This window comes from Phoca vitulina, unplaced genomic scaffold (assembly GCF_004348235.1).
Source record: "Phoca vitulina isolate PV1807 unplaced genomic scaffold, GSC_HSeal_1.0 scaffold10, whole genome shotgun sequence".
Taxonomy (NCBI): Eukaryota; Metazoa; Chordata; class Mammalia; order Carnivora; family Phocidae; genus Phoca; species Phoca vitulina.
Genome location: NW_022589713.1, coordinates 1,164,602 through 1,188,362, shown reverse-complemented (window position 1 = coordinate 1,188,362; position 23,761 = coordinate 1,164,602). Strand labels below are relative to the sequence as shown.

The window sequence follows — 23,761 nt, the reverse complement described above, 5'->3', positions numbered from 1 at the left end:
CTACAGATTTGATATCCTTTCTATTCAAACAGGGATTATATGGCCCACTGCATGTAAGTTTTGTAATTTTCTTCTGGCATAATGTTAAAAGCATAGGTTCTGTGAGGATGTTGTGCAGGAGTCCTTTCACTTAGCTGGTAAGTGAGGCCAGCTGACTTCTCAGCATTATATCTCAAGAGTGGCTTTGTTTCCTTCTGGTTATAATGTATTGAGCAGTGCTCATGGAGTGTCTGCATAGTAATAATGATATTGACAATAATTAGTAGTATATGCTAAGTATAATCTGCTAAGCACTTTACATACATTATCGCTTTCATAACTAAGGCATTTCAGAGTTCCTAGAACTTATCCATTGAATGTCAAGGAATGACTATAAGTTTAGAGATGTATGAAATTATTATGAACATAGCAGAAATGGGAGTTGGTTCTTGCACAATAAATATTTAGAATTTAAAGGTGTAGTGAGGAAGAGATGACCATTTTAGGTAGGTAAATGCATGAACAAAATCATGGAGGTGATAATGAACAGGTCTGAGAAGAGGTACATTTTGGATAGTAGTGGAAAACTATTAGGCAGATATTGTATGTTATAAACAGAAACATCAACTTGGGGTATGAAGACATTGTTAGGGAAAAGAGTATTGGAAGAGTCTTGGTGTAAAGTGATGGGAACCAAAACTAATATAGACAAAGTGGGAAGGAAGGGAATATGGCAGAGCTTGGACCAATTTGGATTAATTATTGAAAGGTTCACCATTTCCATTTGTCTCATGCATTGTGGGCATAAATATGTTTGTTACCTCTGTTCCAGTTTCGCATTCTCTGACTTTAAATTGAATTCATCTGTATCTTATATAATCATGTACTGAATTTAGGAAGATTGTATTATTATTAAACACTGTAGTTGGTATAAAAATGAACAAAATCGTAGACTTGAGTCTTTAAAGAGAACACTGAAGGTTAACAGGTGTGTACAAAGATAATTTATGAGAAAGTTTTACAAGCGTGTATAGAACAGGAAAAGTGTGGGCCGAATATAGATCTAGCCTTATTTTTATCTAAAAACAGCAGGTAGTGTTACCATTGTTAAAAAAAAAAAATAGTGTGAGCTTTGGATTCAGATAGAGCAATTTTGGCCATTTTAGCAAGTCATTCTCTTGCCCTAAGCTGCAGAGCCCTTATTTACAAAATGAGGATAATACACCTCAGAGTAGCTGTAGGGATTTTTTTTAAATACTTATTTTTTTAATTGGACTGACAGTAATGTGTTTTCATGGAAGAAAGTTTAGAAAACATGTAAGAGAATTAGAATGAACATAAACATCACTCAGAATCCCACTGTTGACTACTGTTGACATTTTCATTTATAACTTTCCAGTTATACACAGATATATACACATATGTACTGACACTGTACAAATGTATGTATATAACTTTTTTTTAGCAACTCTGACATATAATTCTGTAATATGTTCTTTTTTAAAACTTAATATGCCATAAGAACATTTTCATGGACATATGCAACTACCTCATAATTTTAATTGCTATATGTTTTTCTGTTCTGTGGATATTATCATATTTTATTTCATAGTTTGCCATTATTGGGCATTGAGTTTTCCCCAGTTTTTTTGTTTTGTATTAAATACAACAGACTGATTAATACCTTTTGAATGTATCGCTGAGATAAACCCAGAGAAGTAGAACCATTAGGTCAAAGACTTTATGTGTATTATTGAGAATTTGAACATTTTCCCATTGCCCTTTGGAAAACTTGTATTATTTTCTGCTCTCATCAGTAGGATATGAGGGTACCTGATTCCACACACCATTGCCAACACTGGAAACATCATTCATTTTAATCTGTGTTTGTTAGGTGAAGAATGGCATTTAGTTTTATCTTGCTGATCTGTGCGCTCTAATATTTTTCTTTTTGTGAATATCATGAGAATTTAATGTGACTATAAATAGGTGAAAAGGCTCAGCACCTGGCAAATACTAGCCAATCATTAAGGGTCAGTGTTCATTTTACTTAAGTCCTCACCCCTTTGCAGCCTCCTTTCCAGTCATGGTGCCAATTAAGGAGTAGGAGAATATTGTAGAATCTTGTTTCATTGTTTAGAGATTGACAGTAATAAATTCTCTCTTGATTAAAACTTGGGCAATGAACTCTGGCTGCTTGGTTTCAGATCTCCCTTTTAGGGGCGCCTGGGTGGCTCAGTCCTTAAGGATCTGCCTTAGGCTCAGGTCATGATCCCAGAGTCCTGGGATCAAGCCAAGCATCAGGCTCCCTGCTCAGCGGGAAGCCTGCTTCTCCCTCTCCCACTCCCCCTGCTTGTGTTCCCTCTCTCGCTAGGTCTTTGTCTGTCAAATAAATAAATAAAATCTTTTAAAAAAAAATCTACCTTTTACTAGCAGGGAGGGTGTACTGTGTGATCTACCTAACTTCTCTCAGCCTCAGTGATCTCATTTAAGTTGTTTTGTAGTTAAGTTGTAAGGATTACATGAGCTAATTCATGTAAAGCACTCTCTACAGTGCTTGGCATATACTGTTTCATTTCCTCAGAGGTAGAATTTATGAGGAGGTCAGTTTACTTAGGCAAATAATGTGATCAAAGATTTAAGTGCTGGGAAAGGCAAAGAGGTCTTTAGGAAATGCCAAATCGTTGATTTGAGCAAGAATCTTGAATTCTAGACTGAGTCGTTTATTTTTATTCATTAAACAAAGAAAGAATTTTAGGAGTTTCATTTCCTAGCACTATTAGGTATTTACCTGCTTAAAGTCACACTTTAGTTTTTTGTTTCCTGCTAGAGTATCAGTGTAGTTACATAGGAGACCATCACAAGGAAGACAAAAAGCATCAAAAGATGTTAATACTTGAAGAATTGAATAATCAGTTTCTAGTTATTGAAAATTTGCTTTTCTCAGGAAAAATATACTCATGTTGTATTTCCTCTCAGCTGAAGACATTAATAGAAATTTATATGTATGTTACTTTTTATTTGGAATTATTGATTCTATATTCCATATAGATAGACACTGCTTTTATGAAGTTGTTGGGATGCAATGTTATAATGGACTTTCTTGAAAGCAGAAGTTTATTTTTAATTGTATTTAAATTTAAAATATTATGAATGATAATGAAACTTTAAACTTCAAACTTTAAATTGTTTAAATACAATTTATATTTATATAAATATAATAAATATATGTTTAAATTATTTAAGTACTAGAGGTGAAATGCACTGATTTATTTCCCCTTTTAAAAATTATTTAGGGCGCCTGGGTGGCTCAGTTGGTTAAGCGACTGCCTTCGGCTCAGGTCATGATCCTGGAGTCCCGGGATCGAGTCCCACATCAGGCTCCCTGCTCGGCAGGGAGTCTGCGTCTCCCTCTCACCCTCTCATGCTCTCTCTATCTCATTCTCTCTCTCAAATAAATAAATAAAAAATCTTTAAAAAAAAAAATTATTTAACCCCATTCCTCCAAGTGAAATTAACATTACATAAAATTCATAAGTGATTTTTAAATCTAATGATGTTATTGTATTTTTACACCCCAGTTTTATTTAGAGTTAGAAATCTGAAACAAACCAAATGTCCAACAATAATGGAGAAGTTGACTTATTATACATCTATGAGCAGAATAGTAGGTAAACAGTAAAAATATTATATATAAATATATTTATTAGCACCTGATAAGCTGTTTATAATACATAATTAAGTAGTGAAATAATCGAAGCTACATAGCAGAAATCAACAATCATCCCATTTTTGTAAGAAAAAAGTAAGTGTATTTGTGTGTATTCATAAGAATGGAGAAAAAAATTAAACATATTGAGATATTATGTTGGCTGATGGAATTTTGGGTGATCTTTATTTTCTTCTTTATTAGAACCAGATGTGATTTTGAATTTTTCTATAGTCAGCATTTATTTTTTTGCAGGGCTACTGCTAGCCCATACGATATGTTTGTGCATATTAGGAAAACATGTCCCTTCTTCCTGTGGATGCAGTACTACACGAGGATTCACTGCTTGGATGCATAGAGCTTTTAGCTGCCACTGCCCGTTAGGGTTTTTTTCCTTTTTTTCTCCATAATGAACAACATGCACAATTGTACATGATGGCCCTGAAAACATACAAAATAACAATTATTTAAAATTAAAGACTTAACAGGGCAGGGTGCCTGGGTGGCTCAGTCAGTTAAGCATCTGCCTTTGGCTCAGGTCATGATCCCAAGGTCCTGGGATAGAGTCCCACATCGGGCTCCCTGATCAGTGGGGAGTCTGCTTCTCCCTTTGTCCCTCACCCCCGTTTGTGCTCTCTCATGCTCTCTCGTGCTCACTCTCTCTCGCAAAAATAAATAAATAACATCTTTAAAAAAATAAATAAAATTAAAGACTTTTCATGTACGTATTCTGGGCAGACGACTCACCTTACTTGACCTCTACCAGGTTATGTGGGGCCTTTGGGCTCTCTCTTCCTGCCTCTTCTTTTCTACTTACCTGGTCTGCTCAAATGCAGTCATTCCTCCAGGATCCAGCTAAAATTACCCACCTCTTTGAAATATTTCCCAACCACTCTAACACATATGGCAGTTTCTCCTTTTTCTGAACTTGAGGTGGGTCAAGAACATGGATTGAAGGGAGTGGTGGTGAATGGGTTGCATCTCACTTGCTAACTCAAGACAATTGGCAATTACTCCTTAGAGTATAGTGTTGAGAAAGATCCTTGAGCTGTGTCTGGCCTCAGTGGGAAAGAGGGTTGTTATTGATTATGAATGTTAATCCTGCGTGTGAGAAATAGCAAATAGGTAGCATGTTCACATGCATTTTCCCTGCCTGGCATGGACATTAACTATTTCATTTAATAGTCTTGGTTTGACAACACTGTTTTAAATATCTAAGGCATAGATATCATATCTTAATACTTGTACTCTTTGTTAATGATGTTTGGTTATGTTACTGTTATTGTTCTGTTATCTACTCAGAATTTATTGTGGAGATAGGTATAAGAGTGCTCAGTAAATAAATTTCTCTTGTTTTTCATTCTTGATGTTCCAGGTCTCTTTCTAGTATAATTTCCTTTGTATCTGAAGCATTGCTTTAGCAGTTCTTTAGATCAGATCTATTGGTGATGAATTTTCTCACTGTCTTCTTCGGAAACTGTTATCTAGAACACAACTGCAAAAATATTGAAATCTCTTTTCTTTCCTTTGTCAACCATTTCCGTTAACTTCAGAACCTGTTTACCTGAATGACTATAAATGGCTTAATTGATGTATACCAACTTAAGTGTTCAGCTTCTCATTGCAGTAAGCTCAGTGTGTGTAATATGTCCTTAGCTGTTTAATATGGTTAGTGAATGCTCACTAATATTTGTAAAACTAACGAGACTCTTTTTTTTTTCCCCCTCGCAGTCCTGGAGTTTGTTTGTTTTTTAATTTAAATTCACTTAATTAGCATATAATGTATTATTGGTTTTAGAGGTACAGGTCTGTGATTCATCAGTCTTCTATAATACCCAGTGTTCATTATATCACATGCCCTCCTTAATGTCCATCACTCATAAACTAACTAAAGACTCATAAACTAACTAAAGAGAATAGTACATGTAAAATTCAGTAACCGTGCCACATTTGTTTGTGCAAATGATTTGTAAGTTCTAAAGCAGAATTTATTGCAAATAATAGTCAGATAAAAAATCTACTTGTAAAATACAAATATCTGAAAACTATCATTCTGAATTGTGGTACATAAGAATATATCTTTAGAGCCAGTGATTTGCAAGATAGTCTCCAATCAGGAGAAAAATGCTGAGAATTCTAACCAAACCTGGTAAGTTGAAATTGAGAATTCCGGAAAGATCTTTTTGGAACTTAGAGCTGATATTCTGTATGTTTCTTTGGTTTGTTTGGTTGGTTTTGAGAGAGGGGGAGGCGCAGAGGGAGAGAATCTTAATCAGGCTCCATGCCCAGGTTTGTTTGATTGGTTTTGAGAGAGGGGGAGGGGCAGAGGGAGAGAATCTTAAGCAGGCTTCATGCCCAGTCAGAGCCCTACACAGGGCCTTGATCTCAGGGCCCTGAAATCATGACCTGAGCCGAAATCAAGAGTTGGACACTTAAACGACTGAACCGCCCAGGCACCCCATCTGTTTGTTTCTTATTGGGAATAAAATGTAAAAAGCATCAGATAATTGAGAAATTATTTTTGCTTACTTTTTCAATACATGTTATCATTCTGCTCCTTTCAAAGCGATCAGGATATTAGAATGTGCTTATGCCAGGATATACATGGTATTTTTATTGGTTACTAGGCATTGGGCTAAGTCTTTTATATGTGTCTGTTATGTGAAAAGTAGACTGACTTTCATTAATAGGTACTACCGTTGAAACCAATTTTAAGGTGATTTAAAAAGCTAATTCTTGGTTTTGAAAGTGGAGTGCAGTCAACTGGTTCATTATTAGTCTGTCATACTGAATCAGTATTTACTGAGTGACTTCTGTGTATATATGTATATATACATACATATGCTGATTATCTTTTTAATCCTTTATTTGAATTTAAGAATGGAAAAATTAGAGAAGATCTATAACTTGACAAAGTTATTTAGTAAGTAGTAGAGTTGGAATTTGAACCCATGTTCTTCTTATTTATATATTGCCAAATTTTTCATTAATAACATATAGTATGTAACATATACATGTAAAAGTTTATCAATGATTATTTGAGATGGGAGGTATAGATACTTTTATAATTTATAACTCAGGCTTTAAAAAACCTTGTCTGCCATTATGTAAAAAACAAACTCACGTAGATTTTTGCTTTATGAAAGAGATGATAAAAAATTAATTTTGATAAGAATCTCTTACAGCTATAGGAAACTGAAGCATAGTAAGCTTTTAAAAGTGAATAATATACTTAGTTCATGACCAAAAAAAAAACTGTAAAAATTTTTTATTTAGGAGTTACCCTGTTTTCCATAATTTCTATGTGTGTGCACATTTTATATGGGATAATACATATGCATTACTGATTATAAATATATTTAATCTTTTATTTCTTAAAGACTTGGTCAGTGAAATGATACTTTAATGCTACTTTAGTTAGTTACCTTCATTATAGTTTCTGAGTATTTTATAACTAAATACCCACTGGATTTTGGCTTGCTCTTGAAAAAAAAAAGTTTATATTTTGCAAGTATACATGTAAAATACTGAGAATGAAGGAGAATGCCTTCATCAGAAGGAATAGAGTTTTTAAAAAATAAATACTATTGTTAATTGTGACTCCTTGACCTGATTTCCTTAGACCATTATAAAACCTGAATGATCAATTTGGTATAATATTGTTCCCATATGAAAAACAAACAAACAAACAAACAAAAAATGGATCTCTTCCTAGTAAGACTAGTTCTAAAAAATCTTAGTGTATTTGTTTGGAAATTTCCTAAGGGCATATAAGCTTTATCATAGCAACAGTTTCTGGATTTAGAACATGCTTCCTTTGGCAAAATAATGAAATGTTTGCCACAAAGTTAAAGTAGTATCCTTCTTTTTAAAATTTTTCTTGCCTGCCATGTTATGATTGATGCATGGCATCTTTCTCCTGGAAAGAGACCTAACGTTGAAACTGACAGGTGCCACGGGGTTTATTTAGGACAACCTCAGCCTTGTCCCAGTTAGTTTCAAAATGTCTGCCTCATAACATGTTGAGCCACTGCATTTCCTGCTTTAGAGCCTCGTGTAATGCCAGCATTACTATCTGTGCTGCCTCAACTACAAATTGGATGAACAGCCCGTGACACTTTTTCAATATTATTACATTAAACCAAGTGGATTTTGATTGATAACCTAATATTCAACTAATGCAAAACATCAATCATGGCAAGTATATTAATTATTTAATATTGCAGTCTAATTCAGAAATCGATGTGCTGCATGAGGGGAAGGGAAACTCGTGGTTCCCAGAAGATTTAAGACAGGGAATGATTAAAAAAAGACCTGCTGTACTCCTGTGTGTTAGTTCGATACAAATCTTTATTCATTTGCCAATAATTTCTTCCCATTTTCCACTTCAAGACCATTTTATCAGTTTTGAGACCTATAATTGAATTAAGTCTGCTTTCAGCACAGGGCAAAAGGAGTTGCACAAATATTGATGAAGTCATGACAGGGACAACCCAAGAGACAGACCACTAAAGAGGACAGGCTTTATACCATTTGTTGCAAGATCCCTCTCTCTGTCAATGTCTTGGATCTTGCCTCTCTATTTAAAAAAATAGCCACTTTAAGACTTTTGTATTTAAATATCTATTATAATAACAGATTTCTATAGCACATTACAGTTTATTGTATTTATAGTATTCCTTCATATACATTATCTTCTTTTTTCACATCATTGGTGGACAGTCTTAGCTCAGAGAAGTTGGGTTATTAACAAGCTCATGCAGCTATTTTGTAGTACAGCTTAAATTTGAGTTTAGGTGTTCTGCCTCTAGAACCAGGGTTGTATATCATGCTGTCTTGTGTAGTGTTTATGTTCTCCTGATGCTTTATTTGTGTTGTTTTGAGATGGCCCCTCTTCCTTGTCTTTCTGCCCAAAGTAAAACTAAAGAAAACTGATTTTCATGAAAAACTTGCTGAAACTTTGGTGTCCCAAACTATGATACATATTACATTTTAGGAATATGCAAACCTTCTGGATATACATAAAAATTTCTTGATCTATTGTATCTTACACTAGAATAGAATATCATTTTATATATATCTCTCTCTCTGAAAAAATGTGTATGTATATATGTTCTTTGGATGGGAGAGTGGCTTAAATATATTTTGTCATTAAACTTACCACCCCAGTTTTCTTTTGGTTCAAGTTTGCCTGTTTATAGCTTTTACTATCCCTTTTTTGTAAATTTTTCTGAATCCTTTTGTTTAATGTATCTCTTTGTAAATGACTCATTACTGGATTTTGTTTCTTACCCAACCTGAGAATCTTCTCTGGCATTTTGATTCTGTATCACTTGTGGGTGAAATTTCTTTAGTTTTCTTTTTAGTTACTAATTGTTTAGATTATAATAATTACGTTCTAAGTCAACCTTACTCGCTTTATCTGGTCCTGAATTTATTTCTCTTCTTATTGCATTGCATTCGTCAGAACTTCTTTCAAATAATGTCTTTCTGTGGTGAATTTCCTGCGACCCTGTATGCTAAGAATTTATTTTTCCTTCTCTTTAAAAAGTTATTAGCTATATATAAATTCTAGGTTCACAGTCCTATTCCTTTAACACTTTATCTTGGAAGTTCATACTACATATCTTATACTCTAGCATTAATGTTGAAAAATTTGATGTCAGTGTTATTCTTCCTGTATGGAGGGGTATGCTTGTTCATTCTAGAAGCTTTTAGCCTTTGCTCTTGATCTGTAACACTCTTAATAATCCTTATATTATGCTTTGCTGTGGATATTCATTTAACCTGTTCACTGCTCTGTGTACCCTTTCAGTCTAAGATTTGAATAATTCTGTATCTGGGAATTTTTTGTTATTATTTCTTCAGATATTTATTCTCTTCTGTTTTGTCTTTGTTTTCCTTCTAGGGTTCCCATTATTAGATGTTCACACTTCTATTCCTCTTCTTAACTTCATCTCTTGTTTGTTCTGTCTTTTCATCCCTTTCCTATGCCTTCTGGGAGAGTTCCACCCAGTGTTCCAGCTCACCAATTTATTCTCAGTCTGTAGCTATTGTGCTTTCAATTCAGGCTCTGAGTTCTTTATTTCAAACTACTGTATTTTTAATACCTGTTATCTCATATTGATTCCTCTTCATAACTGGTTTTTTTTTTTGTATTAAATTTCTAAAAATCTTTTATCTTTAAAGGTGTTACGCTTATAGTATGTTCTTGCTCAATCTATTTTTTTTCCTCTGGATGAGGTTGCTCCATTTGTTGTTTTTTATTCCTGTGCTTATTCACCTCAGAGGTCTTCCTATGGACTTCTCTTTTATTTATTTGCAACATTCAGCTGCCTTGGCTAGTAACTTTAATCTAAGGAGAGAGGTAAAAGTCTAGGATCTGGCTTGTGCTTCTCTGGGACAATTTAAAAACTATAGTGCAAAGCCTCTAGTATTGGACTCTGGCCTGAATCAACCACGTTTTCCACTGTGTCCTCATACTCCACACACCACATATGTACACACAACCTCCAATACTACCCTCCCAAACAACCACTTGCTGTTGGAGTTGCCTTGCTCTTCGTGTGGTCTGGAGAGAGAGTGGGCCTGGGGAGGACCAGTCAGAGACCTGAACTGGTTGCTACTGATTCTCCATCCCACCTTGTCTTCACGTTTAGATGTCAGACCCTTATTAGTTGAATACGTACTCTGATGCAGGCACTGTATTGGGTGTTGGGATATAAAAATTTTAAAGATAAAATCCATGTTCTCAAGGAATTTTCATTTTAGTGGGGTCATTGGGAAAGTAATTAGGTATTTATAATAAAATATGATAAACTATGTGATGAGAACACATGGGAAGAGTTGATTAGTTCATTTGTGAGGAAGGGAGGAGGTTTCCTTCCCCGTATGGGTTGAGTCCTGAAGGATGTTTTGTTTTTGTTGTGTTTTGATTTTGTTTGTAAGCTAGGTGAGGAAAGACTAGAGGAGGCTGGGAGATAGAGAGCAAGTGGTTCAGTAGTGAGGGAAGCCAGGTTAATTTCTTATGGCTATTGCTGTCACATTTTTGGCAATATAACAGGGAATGAATAAAATGGAGTGTAGTAGGATATTGTGTATTTTGAAAAGGAAATGACACGATCAGGTGTATATTGTAGGAAGATCTTGCTGTATTATAGAGAATAAGTTAACATGGGGCAAGGCAAGAGCCATTGGGACCCATTAGGAGGCTTTGTAGTAGCCTGGGAGAGAAAAGATGATGACCTAAAGTAGTAGCTGTGAAGACAGAAAGAAGTGGCTAATTCTAAATGATAATTACGGATGTTCGGTCGCCAAGACTGTGGTTGAATACATTTGTTTACATTTGGTAGTGGAGGAAAGGGCCTGTGTCAAGGATGATGTGGCTTTCCTGCATACCATTCAAAATGCCTACTTCCTAAATATCATTTAATTTAAAGAATCACTTGAAAATATAACAAAGCAATAGTCCAACCAGCCTTTTTTTTTTAAAAGAACAGATTGTTATCCTTGATTCCAAAATACAAATAGCTGAAAAAACTGGGGGATTTTCCCTAAGTTTGTGGCAAACTCAATTGATAGCAAAACTAACCCTGAAATGAAGTTATTCATAGTCTTTGTTTATCCCATTTTGTGTGGACATTCATGTTGCTTTCAGAATTATTGTTGTGTATGATGATGAGATGCTGCTTCAAAGCTTGCTGCCAATGTTACATGGCATACAGCATAGTATATGTCTTACTACCTTTCTAAAATCCAAAATATTCTGATGAAGCATGTCTAATTCTAGTGGTCTCAAATTATGGACTTGTACTTTGAATCTGAGCATTTTTGTTCTTTTATACTGCAGTATTATTTTCTAATAAGAACCATGATGTGACAATGTAGCCATGGGGGGGGGGAAGATGTAGATTCGTATTATATAGTGCAAACTTTGAGTTAGATTGCCAAATGAAGGGACAAAACAGTGAATGTAGTATGCTTCTGTTTGGGTTTAAAAAAAAAAAAAACAGGAGGAGAAAGACGCACGTGCACACAGACCCACACACACACAGAATATCTTTAGAAGGACAAACAAAGAGCTAATATCTGGTTGAGAACAGGGAGTCAGTGATGGGAGGAAGACTCAATTGTACTGTAGTGCACACACATGTGCGTTGCACTGTCCGATGTTTCACTATATGCATTTTTTTTGTTTAAATTTTAAATTACATGGTGACTATATGAGAATGTCCTTGTGAAAACTTAAAGATTTATTTGACTTCTAGCTCCAGGAAATGCATTAAATTTGTAGTAAATTAAAAATTATTTATGTACCCATTAGCCTTTCTAATTCCTTGTTACAGTTTATTCCTGTCATTTGTCATTAAGACTGCATCCAGAGAATGAGTTTCAGAAATCCTTAAATTTTCAAGTGTTGAATATATAGTATTGCTAAGATTGCCAGAGCAGAAAGTAGAGAAGAGAATGGCTAAAGATGAGTGCTGATCAGTAGATGTTGGAATTTATTCCCAGTATACCAGACTGGGCAGTGAGAGCAAAAGTTGGAAATGTAGTTTTCAGGCAGCACATCTGAAGGGGAAAACGATAGGGAGATTTGGAAAGATTGTGTAGCAAGACAAAGGAAACAGAGAAGTATATTTTTGGCAGTGAAAATTGGAGACAGAAATAGAAGAAAAGTAAACTTGGGGCTCCTTTAGAGAAAGAAAGAGGTGTGAGGGAAAGATTAAATATCATGAATGCAATACTGTTCTTGGATGTTTCATAATTATTCTCTGCAATGTGGTAGAAGTATACTTTCATGTTAAAAATACAAGGTTTGGTATTTATGATGAAATTAAAATACTACTTGGTCTGAGTGAGGAAATTTTAAGTCCATTTGTCACTACTAAATTAATAAGAACCAAAATTAGGGGAAAAATAAACTATTTGCCACATTTTGCCAAATGCATATTTAAATTATCTTTGCTACTGACATAGTTATTTGTTTTTTTAGTTCTATCAGCCGTCTTTTTTTACAGTGAAAAGCAAGAATTAAGTACTTAAAATGTATCATGATATTTGATGTTTGTGTCTTCATTGGAGATATTTTGTTTTTTAATATTACAATAATCTTAGGTCCTGATTTATAGTGTGCACTAAGTTAATAAAATTAATGTCAAGGAAAAATTTGTTAAGATGTAGTTGCTTAGATATATAGTCACAAACATATTCTTTATGTATATATTTTTTATATAAAATGCAATCATTGGTGGATGGATATTTGATAAAGCAAATATAGTAAAATGTCAATAGTAGAATCTAGATGGTAGATAGAATCTGTATGAACATTTTTGTAATAAATGTTGGAGAAAACATAAACTCTAATGAAAAAGCTAATGTGAAATAGATATTGTGTGAATAGTAAAATAATAGTACACTTGACTTCCTTTTGTTCTCTGCTGACTTTGAAAAATCTGAAACAGTCTGTTAGTAGAATCCCAATTTTAGTGGTAATATTATTAGATGTAAATAAATTATCTGTTTCCTTTTGGTGGAAATTGTTCTGTCCTTAAAAACAGTGTTATTGTGAACATTAAGTGAAGATAATATGAAAAAATCATAAGGATTTATAAAATGCATTTGAGGTAAATGTAAATTATGATAGACAACTGTTTAGCAACTATTTAGAACTTTTATTCGTCTATTTTAGGGAATCTGGAAACATCAAAGCTGGATTAGAACATCTGGTAAGTTCTAATTTTCTCTTGAACATTTGCATCATCTTTGATATCTGCATTCTAAATGAACACTTTTGAATGAGCTTTGAATACCTTGTATTGAGAAAGTCAACCATTTCCCAAAGGGTCAGCTTACTGTTGTTATGTGAAGGCACTTACATTTTCATTTATCTTATCATTTCAAGGGAATTTAAAATTTTTTTAAAATTACTTTTTTTTTTTGATGTAGAGATGAAATAAAATGGATGACAATCCTTGGATTGATGATTGCTTTAATTATAAACAAAAATGTTTGGTGTAGAATTTTTGGCATATCTTGATTTGACAAAAACAAGCTTGTGTTTTAAGAAAAACACAATCAAATATTGCATGCATAAATATGGTATGTTTTAGCAATTTAACGGCTTTGAAAGAAGGGCACAGCTTTGTTTTTCCTGATGTCTTTGCTTTATGAATAATGCATTGGTTTAAACTACATTCAGTTTTAGAATATAAAATAATTGAGATGCAAAATTTTTGGTTTAAGTAAACATTTTTCAAGTACAAATGAAATTCAAACTGACTTAACATTAAAATCTGTCCACTGATCAAGAAATTAGAAAAAGTGTTCGTTATACCAGGTCCAAAATTCATTTAGCTTCCTGCATTGAGTGTTCATTACAACATTAAGTAGTTCATTTAAACAGAGCATTATAAAGTCATGCTATGGTTTCTGGTTAGATCCAAATGTTGAATAATTAATGATAGAGATTCTTTTGTAAATACAATCTTAGTATATGTGCTGCCGAAGCGAGCACTTGTAAATACAATCTAAGTACTTTTTTAATGTAAGACTTCATTCGTATATCATATTGTAGCTTTGTTAACTATTAATGTGCTTTTGTTTGCTCCCACAAAAGCAAACAGTAGCAAGAGGCAGCTTCACTTTGCCTTACAGTAGTTTTAGAGTTAGAAGGGATTTTTGGTTTTCCTTACCATAACTAAAGGAAACTGAGGAAACCCAGACTTTTAAAAAATGATCCTAAAAAATACAAGTTAATTATTAAAAGCAATATATAACAACCTAGTTAGAATATTTGAACTATATATTCGTCTCGATTAGAAGTAAATGAATAACATTGTTATTCTCATTATTAGAAATTATTTCCTGAATCCCTGTTTGTCACTTCTTAGTGGCATAATATATTTAGGACATATGGACATTAGAATAAAAATGTTAATCTAAAACATCAAATTCCAGTATCAGTTGGGGGCTTATAATAAGGAAGAACAGCTACCATTGTGCCAAAATGAGCTGTCTTTTATACTTATCTTATAAATTATTATTTATTAAAAAGACTTCATTTTCACTTGTTTCATATTCCTCAGTAAATAATAATGGATCAAATTTTTTTAGTTTAAAATTTACATTTTTAATATTTACTAGTATGAACTCATTTACAGTGACTTTTTAATACGTTTATACTCTACTTATAATCTTATTCAGCACTGGTTTTCTAACTGCCTTGGGCTGCCAGGAAGGCTCCCCAAAGCAGGTGGCACTCCAGACTGTCACTACCCACTTTAATCAGAGTAGTTCCACTTTTAGTTATTTTATAAATTTTTAAATTTTTAAAATAAGAGTTTAGTTGAAGAAAATTTTCCAACTAAAAATATTTGAAACCTTTGATCAAGCATAGCTACTTATTAAAGTCAAGAGTAATTGTTAATTATTCTTTTCTATTCTTGACCCTAAGTTATATTTCATTTTTATCTGGGTCATATACATCAAATATATTTCAAAGATAATGCATTTTAGGGATGAGAGAGCTAGGATCAGTACAACAGGTAGTGGGAAGTGGATGATTTTAATGCATTTTATCTAGGTCGTTCAAAAGACTCTATAGGTTGACATTGTAAAATTGACACACTGTGAAATATTTGCAATAACATGAATATATGAATATATAACATAATATCCTATATATACACATATATACATTTCATACTGTCTTGTGCACTACTGTCCAGTAAAGTCAGTGATAGTCTTCACAACTGCTTGGAGGGAAGTGAACTCAAGAATTTATTGTTTGAGCATTAATGAAACCTGTCTGTCTAACAGCTGTGGGCTCCTTAGGATTGTGTCTCTCCAGTTTCCAGCTGAGCAGATACTTAGAGCCCTTGCCTTCTAGCACATCTAGACCTTCTTTGAATTGGCTGTGTAGCTAAATACAATTAGAATTATAGTTTCTAATAGATTGATCTTTAAAAATATATGGTGTAAAATTAACATCCCACACATGTGGAATTAATTTCTTTTTATTATCCTTCAGTCTTTGTTTTTTTCAAATTTACTTGAATTATCATAGAGAATTAACATTGTTCTAAGGGTAAAAGCAAGTATAAATTTAAATAAGCTAAGAAAGGAGCATCTGGCTGACTCAGTTGCTGGAGCGTGTGACTCTTGATCTTGGGGTTGTAGGTTCAAACCCCACTTTGGGTGTAGAGATTGATTAATTTAGTAAAATCTAAAAATAAAAAAATAAAAATAAGCTAAGAAAATTGACATATGCAGCATGTTATACTTGCCACAAGGACACATACATAGCATAGTTGTATATACTGCCTTTGTATTCTGTTTATGGGCTCTTCTTGGTATATAGTTACCTGTAACCCTTAGAAGGTTTAAAAGCAGGTGTGGATAGCAAAAAGGGTGGGATAAGTGGACTGTATTCCCGTGGAACCTCTCCAAGGGCTGATCTCATTTATTCGTCACAATGTCTCAAACTCTTGATTCGGCCTTTGTTCTATCATTTCTTTTTTTCTATGTCCAGCTTGTCATTCTTAGCTTAAATTTTTACTCTACTGCCCAGTGCTATTGTATTTTTCTTTTCACAAACTTGTCTCTTACCCATAAAGCCTTTATCTGTTGAAAGTTCTAAACAGGGTCTTTGAAGGTTGGTGCTCCATCATCCATTGGTGATTCTTGCCTGATTGTAAATGGAGATTTTCCTACTCCACCACTCCCTCCCAGATTTAGTAGCCAGCATTCTATTTTAAAGAAGAGCCCACCCTTATTTCTTGTTTTATCTATTTATTGTAAGCAAGGACTCATGGATTCTTTACTTTTCTTACTTATTTTGAAACTCAAATTGTCCAAGATTTGTCCAGGGAGTATCCTTTCAAGATGGCTTTTGGCTTGTTTCTACACACCCCATCTTTTCTTAAAGCACCTCCTTATTTTCTGGCACAACAAGATGTTCCAGGCTCATTTGAAACCTTCCCTGTCCTACTCATGGAATCAGCTATTTCTTCAAATCATTTCATTTAATTTTAGAGGAAAATGGTATTTATGAATCAAGGTCTGGACATGTGATATGTCCACTGTCTCTGGGATTTCATTACTTCTAGGACTTTTCAGTCCTAGATTAGATAAATAGGTGGGTGGGTAGGTAGGTAGGTAGATACTTAAGACTTAGATACTTAGATAGTTAGGTATTTTTAAGAAATTATGAGTCATACTAACACCTCCAGCTTCAATCCAAACCACAGAATTCTTCCTTGTTGTTCCCCATTTCACATTTGTATTTTCCTTCATTCAAAGTGAGAACTGTGACTCCTAACAACACCAATACATTTACCCATTTGCTTAATTATATAATACATGTAAAATAGTTTCACAATTGCTACAACCATACCTTATGAAAAATAAAACTTAATAAAAAGTTCAAGATTTATTTCAAGAGTTTATTAAAGTTTATTTCAAATTTATTCAGGCGTTCTTTTCCCCCTTGATTGTAGTTAGCTAATTCATTTGAAATATGGTTGCATGCATTTGTTTCTGTTTATATTCAGTTTTAGGTGCCCTTGTCCCCATTCTTGTTGATTTAATTATATGTTTGGATATCTGTATGTTAACATGCTTCCAAAAGTCAAAATATTATACAAAGCCAAAATATTATACACAGTACATCTCTCAGAAAGGTGTCATTCACTTCCTTTCTAGCTTGTTCTCCTCTGTCGTTTGTAGGTAGCCAATTTTCTTAACTTCTGGATTTATGCTTCCTGTGCATCTTCTTGTATAATTAAGTGTATATATATATATATATATGTATGTATACATGTGTATTATTCCTATTTCCTCTATCTTATAAAATATAGCATATTATAAATACTTTTATGTACTTTGCTTTTTCCTCTCCTGGAAATCACTCCCTAATTACTGTATCGCTATATTTACTGTGTTTCTTTCTCTCTTTGTCTGTATCTTCTTTATTAAGGGTCTGAGATTTTAGCCTATTTGTATGCCTGCCCGTACTTTAATAGATGCTGGCAGGAGACATGAGATTTCTGGGTCAGAAACAAAGCTCTTTATTACTAACAGCACCAAAGGTGGCACTACATAGTTGTATAGATTCCCTGTGACCTGCAGTTTCCATGCGGTGATGCTGCATACCCAGTGGGTTTGTGTCATAGCTGAGGGACTCTGTTCTTTAAGGAGCTGACAGAAAATTAGCCCAAACTTTCCCTAAGAGAAAGATATTATCTTTAGTATCCTAATTTGGTAACAAAACTGCCTTCTGGTCCAGGGAGCAATTCTTTATCTTCCAAGACTGTTTGTTATATTTGAAAAGATAGTTCTTTTTTTTTTTTTTTAAGATTTTATTTATTTATTTGACATAGAGAGAGAACCAGAGAGCACAAGTGGAGGGAATGGCAGAGGGAGAGGGAGAAACAGGCTCCCAGCTGAGCAGGAAGCCCAACGCAGGACTCGATCCCAGGACCCCGGGATCATGACCTGAGCCGAAGGCAGATGCTGAACCATCTGAGCCACCCAGATGCCCCTTGAAAAGATAGTTCTGAAGAAAGGCTATTGGCTGATACTAGATGTGCAGAACCTATGGAGAATTGTCTCTGAAGAGCTATTATTATTATTATGATGATGATGATGATGATGATGATGAAATTTAGGGAGGCTTGCATTTTTGTTCTAGTGGTTACCTTTGTATTTATATCTTTTATAATGCATAGTGCTTTCTTCCCCCTCATTCCTACTTAATCTTTTAAGTGGCATCCCTCGATTCCCAGCTGTTAACCTTTGTGATAGCCAGTGCTGTTACTGTACTTTGCTTTCCCCCTTTTCCTCCCATTTCTTCTTCTTGTATTCTTGCTACTCTGTTGGAATATATGATGTTTACATACTATTCTTCTATCCATGCTGTCACCCTTTTTTAGAATCACCTTTAAAATTAACTATATTAAATATTTACCATCAGCTTGTTTACTGATATTTCCCCAATCATCTCCTGTTTGTGTACAACTCACCCGCTAGTATATTCCTCAGGACAGCCTGCTGTGTACACTATTCCTTGAAATCTAGCACATTGCTATTTTTCTATAGTTTTGCTACTTGAGTGCAACAGCTTGACTGGACATAAAATCCTTGGCTTACAGTTTTTCCCCTTGGCTTTCTGGAAAACATTATTCTGCTCTTGATATTTGTGGCACTAGCCTTATTTTCTTACCCTTATGTTTAATTTGATTTTTCTTTTTTTGCCTTGAGGCATTGCCATTTTTTTCATTGTTCTTGTTTTACTAGAATGATTCTCAAAGTTGGATGTTTCTGGCTAATTTTTCTGGGCTTTTTCATATGTAGACTTAAGCTTTCTTATTCCTGGAAATAATTATTTTTGGATTATAGTATTAAATCTTAATTCCATTCAATTGTTTTGTTTTCTTCAGAGATTCCAGTTATATATGTGTTTCTATATAATTACATATAAAATCTTTGCTCATCTTCTATTTCATTCTCTGTCTTTGACTCTTTTTACTACTTTACTTTGTTTTCAAACAACTGAGTAGTAGTTTGCCTGCTTTCATATAATATTTCTTATTAAATTTTCATTCAAGTTTATTCTTCCTTGGACACATTCTAATTTATTCATTTCTGAAATATTTTTCTTCTATATCTGTTCTTATTTTTTGAATATCTGATTCTAGGTTTTCTTATTGTTATTTGTCCAAAAAAGCCTTGTGCTTTGGGTTGATTTTGAGGGAAGAATTTTCATTTCTTGAAATGTTTTGATTTGCATTTTCTGTTTACTACTTCTTACAGTAGCTTTATGGGAGGTGACTTTATTTCTTTCCCTCCTTTCCTTCCTTCTTTTATAAGTTCTAGACATTTTGTAGACATGGTTCCTAGTTCAAGGGTACCTGCTTCTGCAGTAAAGCAAATGTGGTTTCTTTAATGGACGATGGTGGGTGTGGCAGGGATGAAGGGGTTGGCATGTCTTATTTCTGTTTAGCCATTTGTTTCTTCTTACTTTCGTGTCACTGTCATGTATTTATCTGATTTTCTCCCAGAGCAATACTTCCCAAGACTGCCCTTTTGGTCCCACTCACTTTCAAGTCCCTTCCCTCTAGCTGGTGCTGTGGTAACAACCAAAGCCTAGATCTGTGTTTGCTCTTTTGGCATTTTAGCGTTGTACTTTGTTTCTCTGGGGATAATTTTTGTTTGTGCTTCCAGTTATGTACTAAATTTATGACTACTCTCAGGGATGGGGAGGGCTGTATGAACATTTTTACCTCAAAGAGAAACTCATAATGGAAAATGTTGGAAATCAATGTTGAGCAGACCTTGAATCCTGAGTAATTCTACTACGGGAATCCTACAGGAATTGTCAGCAGAATTAAACACAAACATCTCAAAGAGCTCAGTGCCCATATCTGTTTAAAGACTTAGAGAAAATGAGTGAATACACTGCTTATCATGTTGTGCTTAGATTTTATAATGAACTTAAATAATACTTTTTATTTGGAAGAATCATATACAAATTAAAGACCTTCAGATAGGACCCCAGTAACACAGAAGGGTTGAAGGAATGGAGGTGGGTAGTTATTAGGTGGTGATGTTGCTCCTGATTTTTTTTTTTTTTTTTTAGTTATTAATGATGCTCTAAAGGTGTAGAAAATTAACTCTAAGTTCCCCTCTGTTACATCAGAGGAACCTACTTCACATTTTTCTACGATCTTATATTTTAAAATTCTAGATAATATAGTGAGTAGTAACCCTTATTGAACTACTAAATGGGGACTAAAACATTTACTTTTTAGAGTGTTTTTAATGCAGTCAATTGGGATTTGGTGCATTTTAATCTTTATAGTTATGAAAACATACAGGAGCTAGAGCCTTGTCATTTGATTACAATATAGCTATTGTTGTTTTATTAGCAACCTATAAAAATAATGCTATCCTCTCCTCTTGGAAGAGGGATTGAGATCAGAATACCTTAGGCTAAGTTATATGAAAAATTGTCACTTTTTTAGGCCAAAATAGTTTGTGAGTTGTTTCTTTCAAACAACAAACATGAGTTTGTTTCCAGCTTGAAAGGACTGCTGTGCCATGCTTCCTTTGGCAGGGAATGAAGTGAATTATCCTGATCAGTATGATGTTTCTAAGGTTCCCCTTGTACACTTTTCTGAAAAGTCAAATAATTGGAGGTAGGGTGGGGTGGGGTGATTTAGGTCATTGCTTCACTCTCTTTAATGTGCTTATGAGTCGCCTGGGGATATTGTTTAAACTCAGGTTCTGATTCTCTGGGTCCAGGGTGGGACTTGAGATTCTTCATTTAGCAAGTTCCCAAGTGAGGCTAATGCTGCTGGTCCAGCAACCACAAGGAAGAAAGGTACATTGAAAGGCATTGACTTAAAAGACATGTGTTCTGTCTTTTAGAAGACAAGGTCTTCTGCATGTGATGAAAAATTGAGATGCTTCCCCCTTGTACCCATTGAATATGATTTTGCAGCCTATGAATGATTGGTTGGGTGTTCATAAGCCCAGACAGATGGACACCTACAGGTTTATACAAGAACAAAAAATTCGTCGTCTAACTCTGCAAGAGTAACAGAGGGATTTGATTCCAGTTGTTAAGTTGTATCTATCAGGGCTAAAGCTGGACTCTAGGACTAATAATACCTTATTCAATCTTAGGTGGAAAATTAAATAAGTGATGATAAATCTTTTAGTAAAAAGGGTTACAAGTGTTTACAACTTTAAGTGGGATTTGCTTTCTATTAATAGTTGAATAGCAAAAGAACTCTGGAGCCATACCTGCGGGTTTTTTTCCCCACAGAGGTCTCATTTATGTTTCTTATATTGTATAACATTTGAGAGTGATGACCTACTTGTCCTTGTGGTCAGGTAACACAGTCTGACCATTTTAAGTGTTGAAAAGCAACTGTCATTAATAGCTTGTTTAGTCCATCAGTGGTTTGTAAAATATAGTTGTTGCTTGCCAGAAATGTAGGCGGGCCCATTGCTAGCTATTAGGTGCTCATCAGTAACACTACTGGTTCTAATAAAAGCCCTTTTCTCTTTGTTTTAGGCTATTTTGCATAGAACTTGCAAATAAAACTGCTGTATTTTAGTTCACAGACTAATAATTTTTTAATACAAGAATAAACATAGTTAATGTAGTATTGTCATACTTTTGAGGATTCAGTTGATATACAACATGATCCCTCTCCTCCCAGCATTTTAATTTATTTTTCTCACCTAAGCCAATATATATTTGAGGTTTAGGGTAAATGTGCATATTAAAACCAATACTTTCCTCAAACTGTGATCATGAGATAAAACAGCATTAAATTTTTCTTTTTGGAAGATCAATTTCATAAATCTTTCTCTCTTTCCTTTTAACAAAGAAGTGTGTCTGATGAATGTGTGCAAATTAAAATACCTTTAATATGGATTAAATGTTAATGTCCTATTACTGTCATGATTTCTTAGGCAGTTTACAGGTCTTAAATCTGGGGACTGGCTCACATTCCAGTTGGAAACAGTGCCATTGTCAGTGATCCATTTCTCTGACATGTTTTGGTCAGTTACAAGTTTATTAAAAATTGCTCCTTCAGTGAATGATTAGTAAATATTACCCAGTTATCCAGACAGCATGAACTTGGGCCCATTTTCTATGCTCCCTCCATCTCCTCTCTTCCAAAGAAAGATCTGTTGTTGCATTTTTAAGACATAGCGGTCCCAGGAGAAAATGGTGGCCAGTTAGCATTTAAAAAAAAGAAAATAGATGATAAAGATGCTCTGCAGTTTTGATGATATTACTAATAGTCTCAGATTTATGTTTAATCTAGATAAAATTCATTTTCTGAGTTTTATGCACATATGCTTATTAAAGCTTTGTAGAGTAAAACTAAATATTCCAAGTGCATTAAATCACCCCTTACCCTGGCTTCCCATTACTCAAGAGTCCAAAAGTCAGGCTCTCCTGAAACCACCAGAATAACTGAATATTGTATTCTTGTTTTGTTTGTTTGTTTTTTGTACTATAGTTTAAGACACTATAGGTTCTGCTTCATTGCAGGAAATCCTACCAGGTACCTGGTAGTTATTTCATGACTTTTCTCAGGATCTATCTGTAACTGCAGAGAGAGAGCTAGCAGCAGAGGCAACAGGGTTGTTATTTTCTGTTTCTCCCATCAAAGCACTAGGAGTTAAGATGGAGAATGTCTTTGCTACAGTGGTATCTTTGGCCATGCTCATTACCATTTGCCACAGAATCATAACATATGTATTTAACTTTAACATACACAGCCTATTTATTTTAGGAATAGCACAGCACAAGGAGGCCAGGAGAATATGATTTTACTGTGTGACCTCCAGTAATGCACATAACCTCTCTGTTTCACTTCTTTCATTTTCTCTTTATTCATAATGTGTTAAAATAGTGGGTGAAAATCTATAGAAGCATAAGACTTTCTACAAGTATATCGTAATTATAAAGAAAAAAATCTTTTCTGGTTATGTAAATTACTTCATATTGCTACAAACAATATATCAATTCTAATCAGAATGAATTGTGAGAAAATTTTGTCCTTTACCTACATTCTCTCCCTTTTAAAAATTTTATTATAAACTTCAAAAAATTATAAAGTAATACATTGTTTTTTGTAGTGGGTCAAAACCGATAAAGAAAAAAATGTATCTTCTCTTTTCTGCCACTAACCCAATGTTAATTATACCCATCCTTCTATACCTTTTTCTCTTCCCAGATATACAAATGCATATATATTATGTAGCTTTTTGTTTATTTATAAAAATGGAATCACAGTATGAATGATATTTTATAACTTGCACTTTTTGTTTAGTGCTGATACAGTGTGCATAAACAGACACATGAATCTGGTTTTTGCTGGAAATCTGTCAAAATATTGGAAGTTATTATTACCATTTTTATTTCAAGCATTCATAGGGGAAGTTTGAGGACTACATAATTTGTATTTTAAGATGTCAGTGCAGAGTTAGTTTTATTGCCACTTCTGGGTTATCTCGATTATAGTAAATGAAAGAACTGGTTTATGG

The 23,761-nt window shown here is 34.0% G+C and overlaps 1 protein-coding gene across 1 annotated transcript in view; it reads left to right on the top strand.

Moving 5' to 3' along the window:
* Positions 1–23,761, top strand: part of RSRC1 (arginine and serine rich coiled-coil 1) — a 406,135-nt gene that overhangs the window by 181,608 nt on the left and 200,766 nt on the right. Inside the window, exon 5 of the mRNA XM_032408362.1 lies at positions 13,380–13,416. Within this exon, the coding sequence (XP_032264253.1) occupies positions 13,380–13,416 (37 nt within the window). The remainder of the gene's footprint in view (positions 1–13,379; positions 13,417–23,761) is intronic.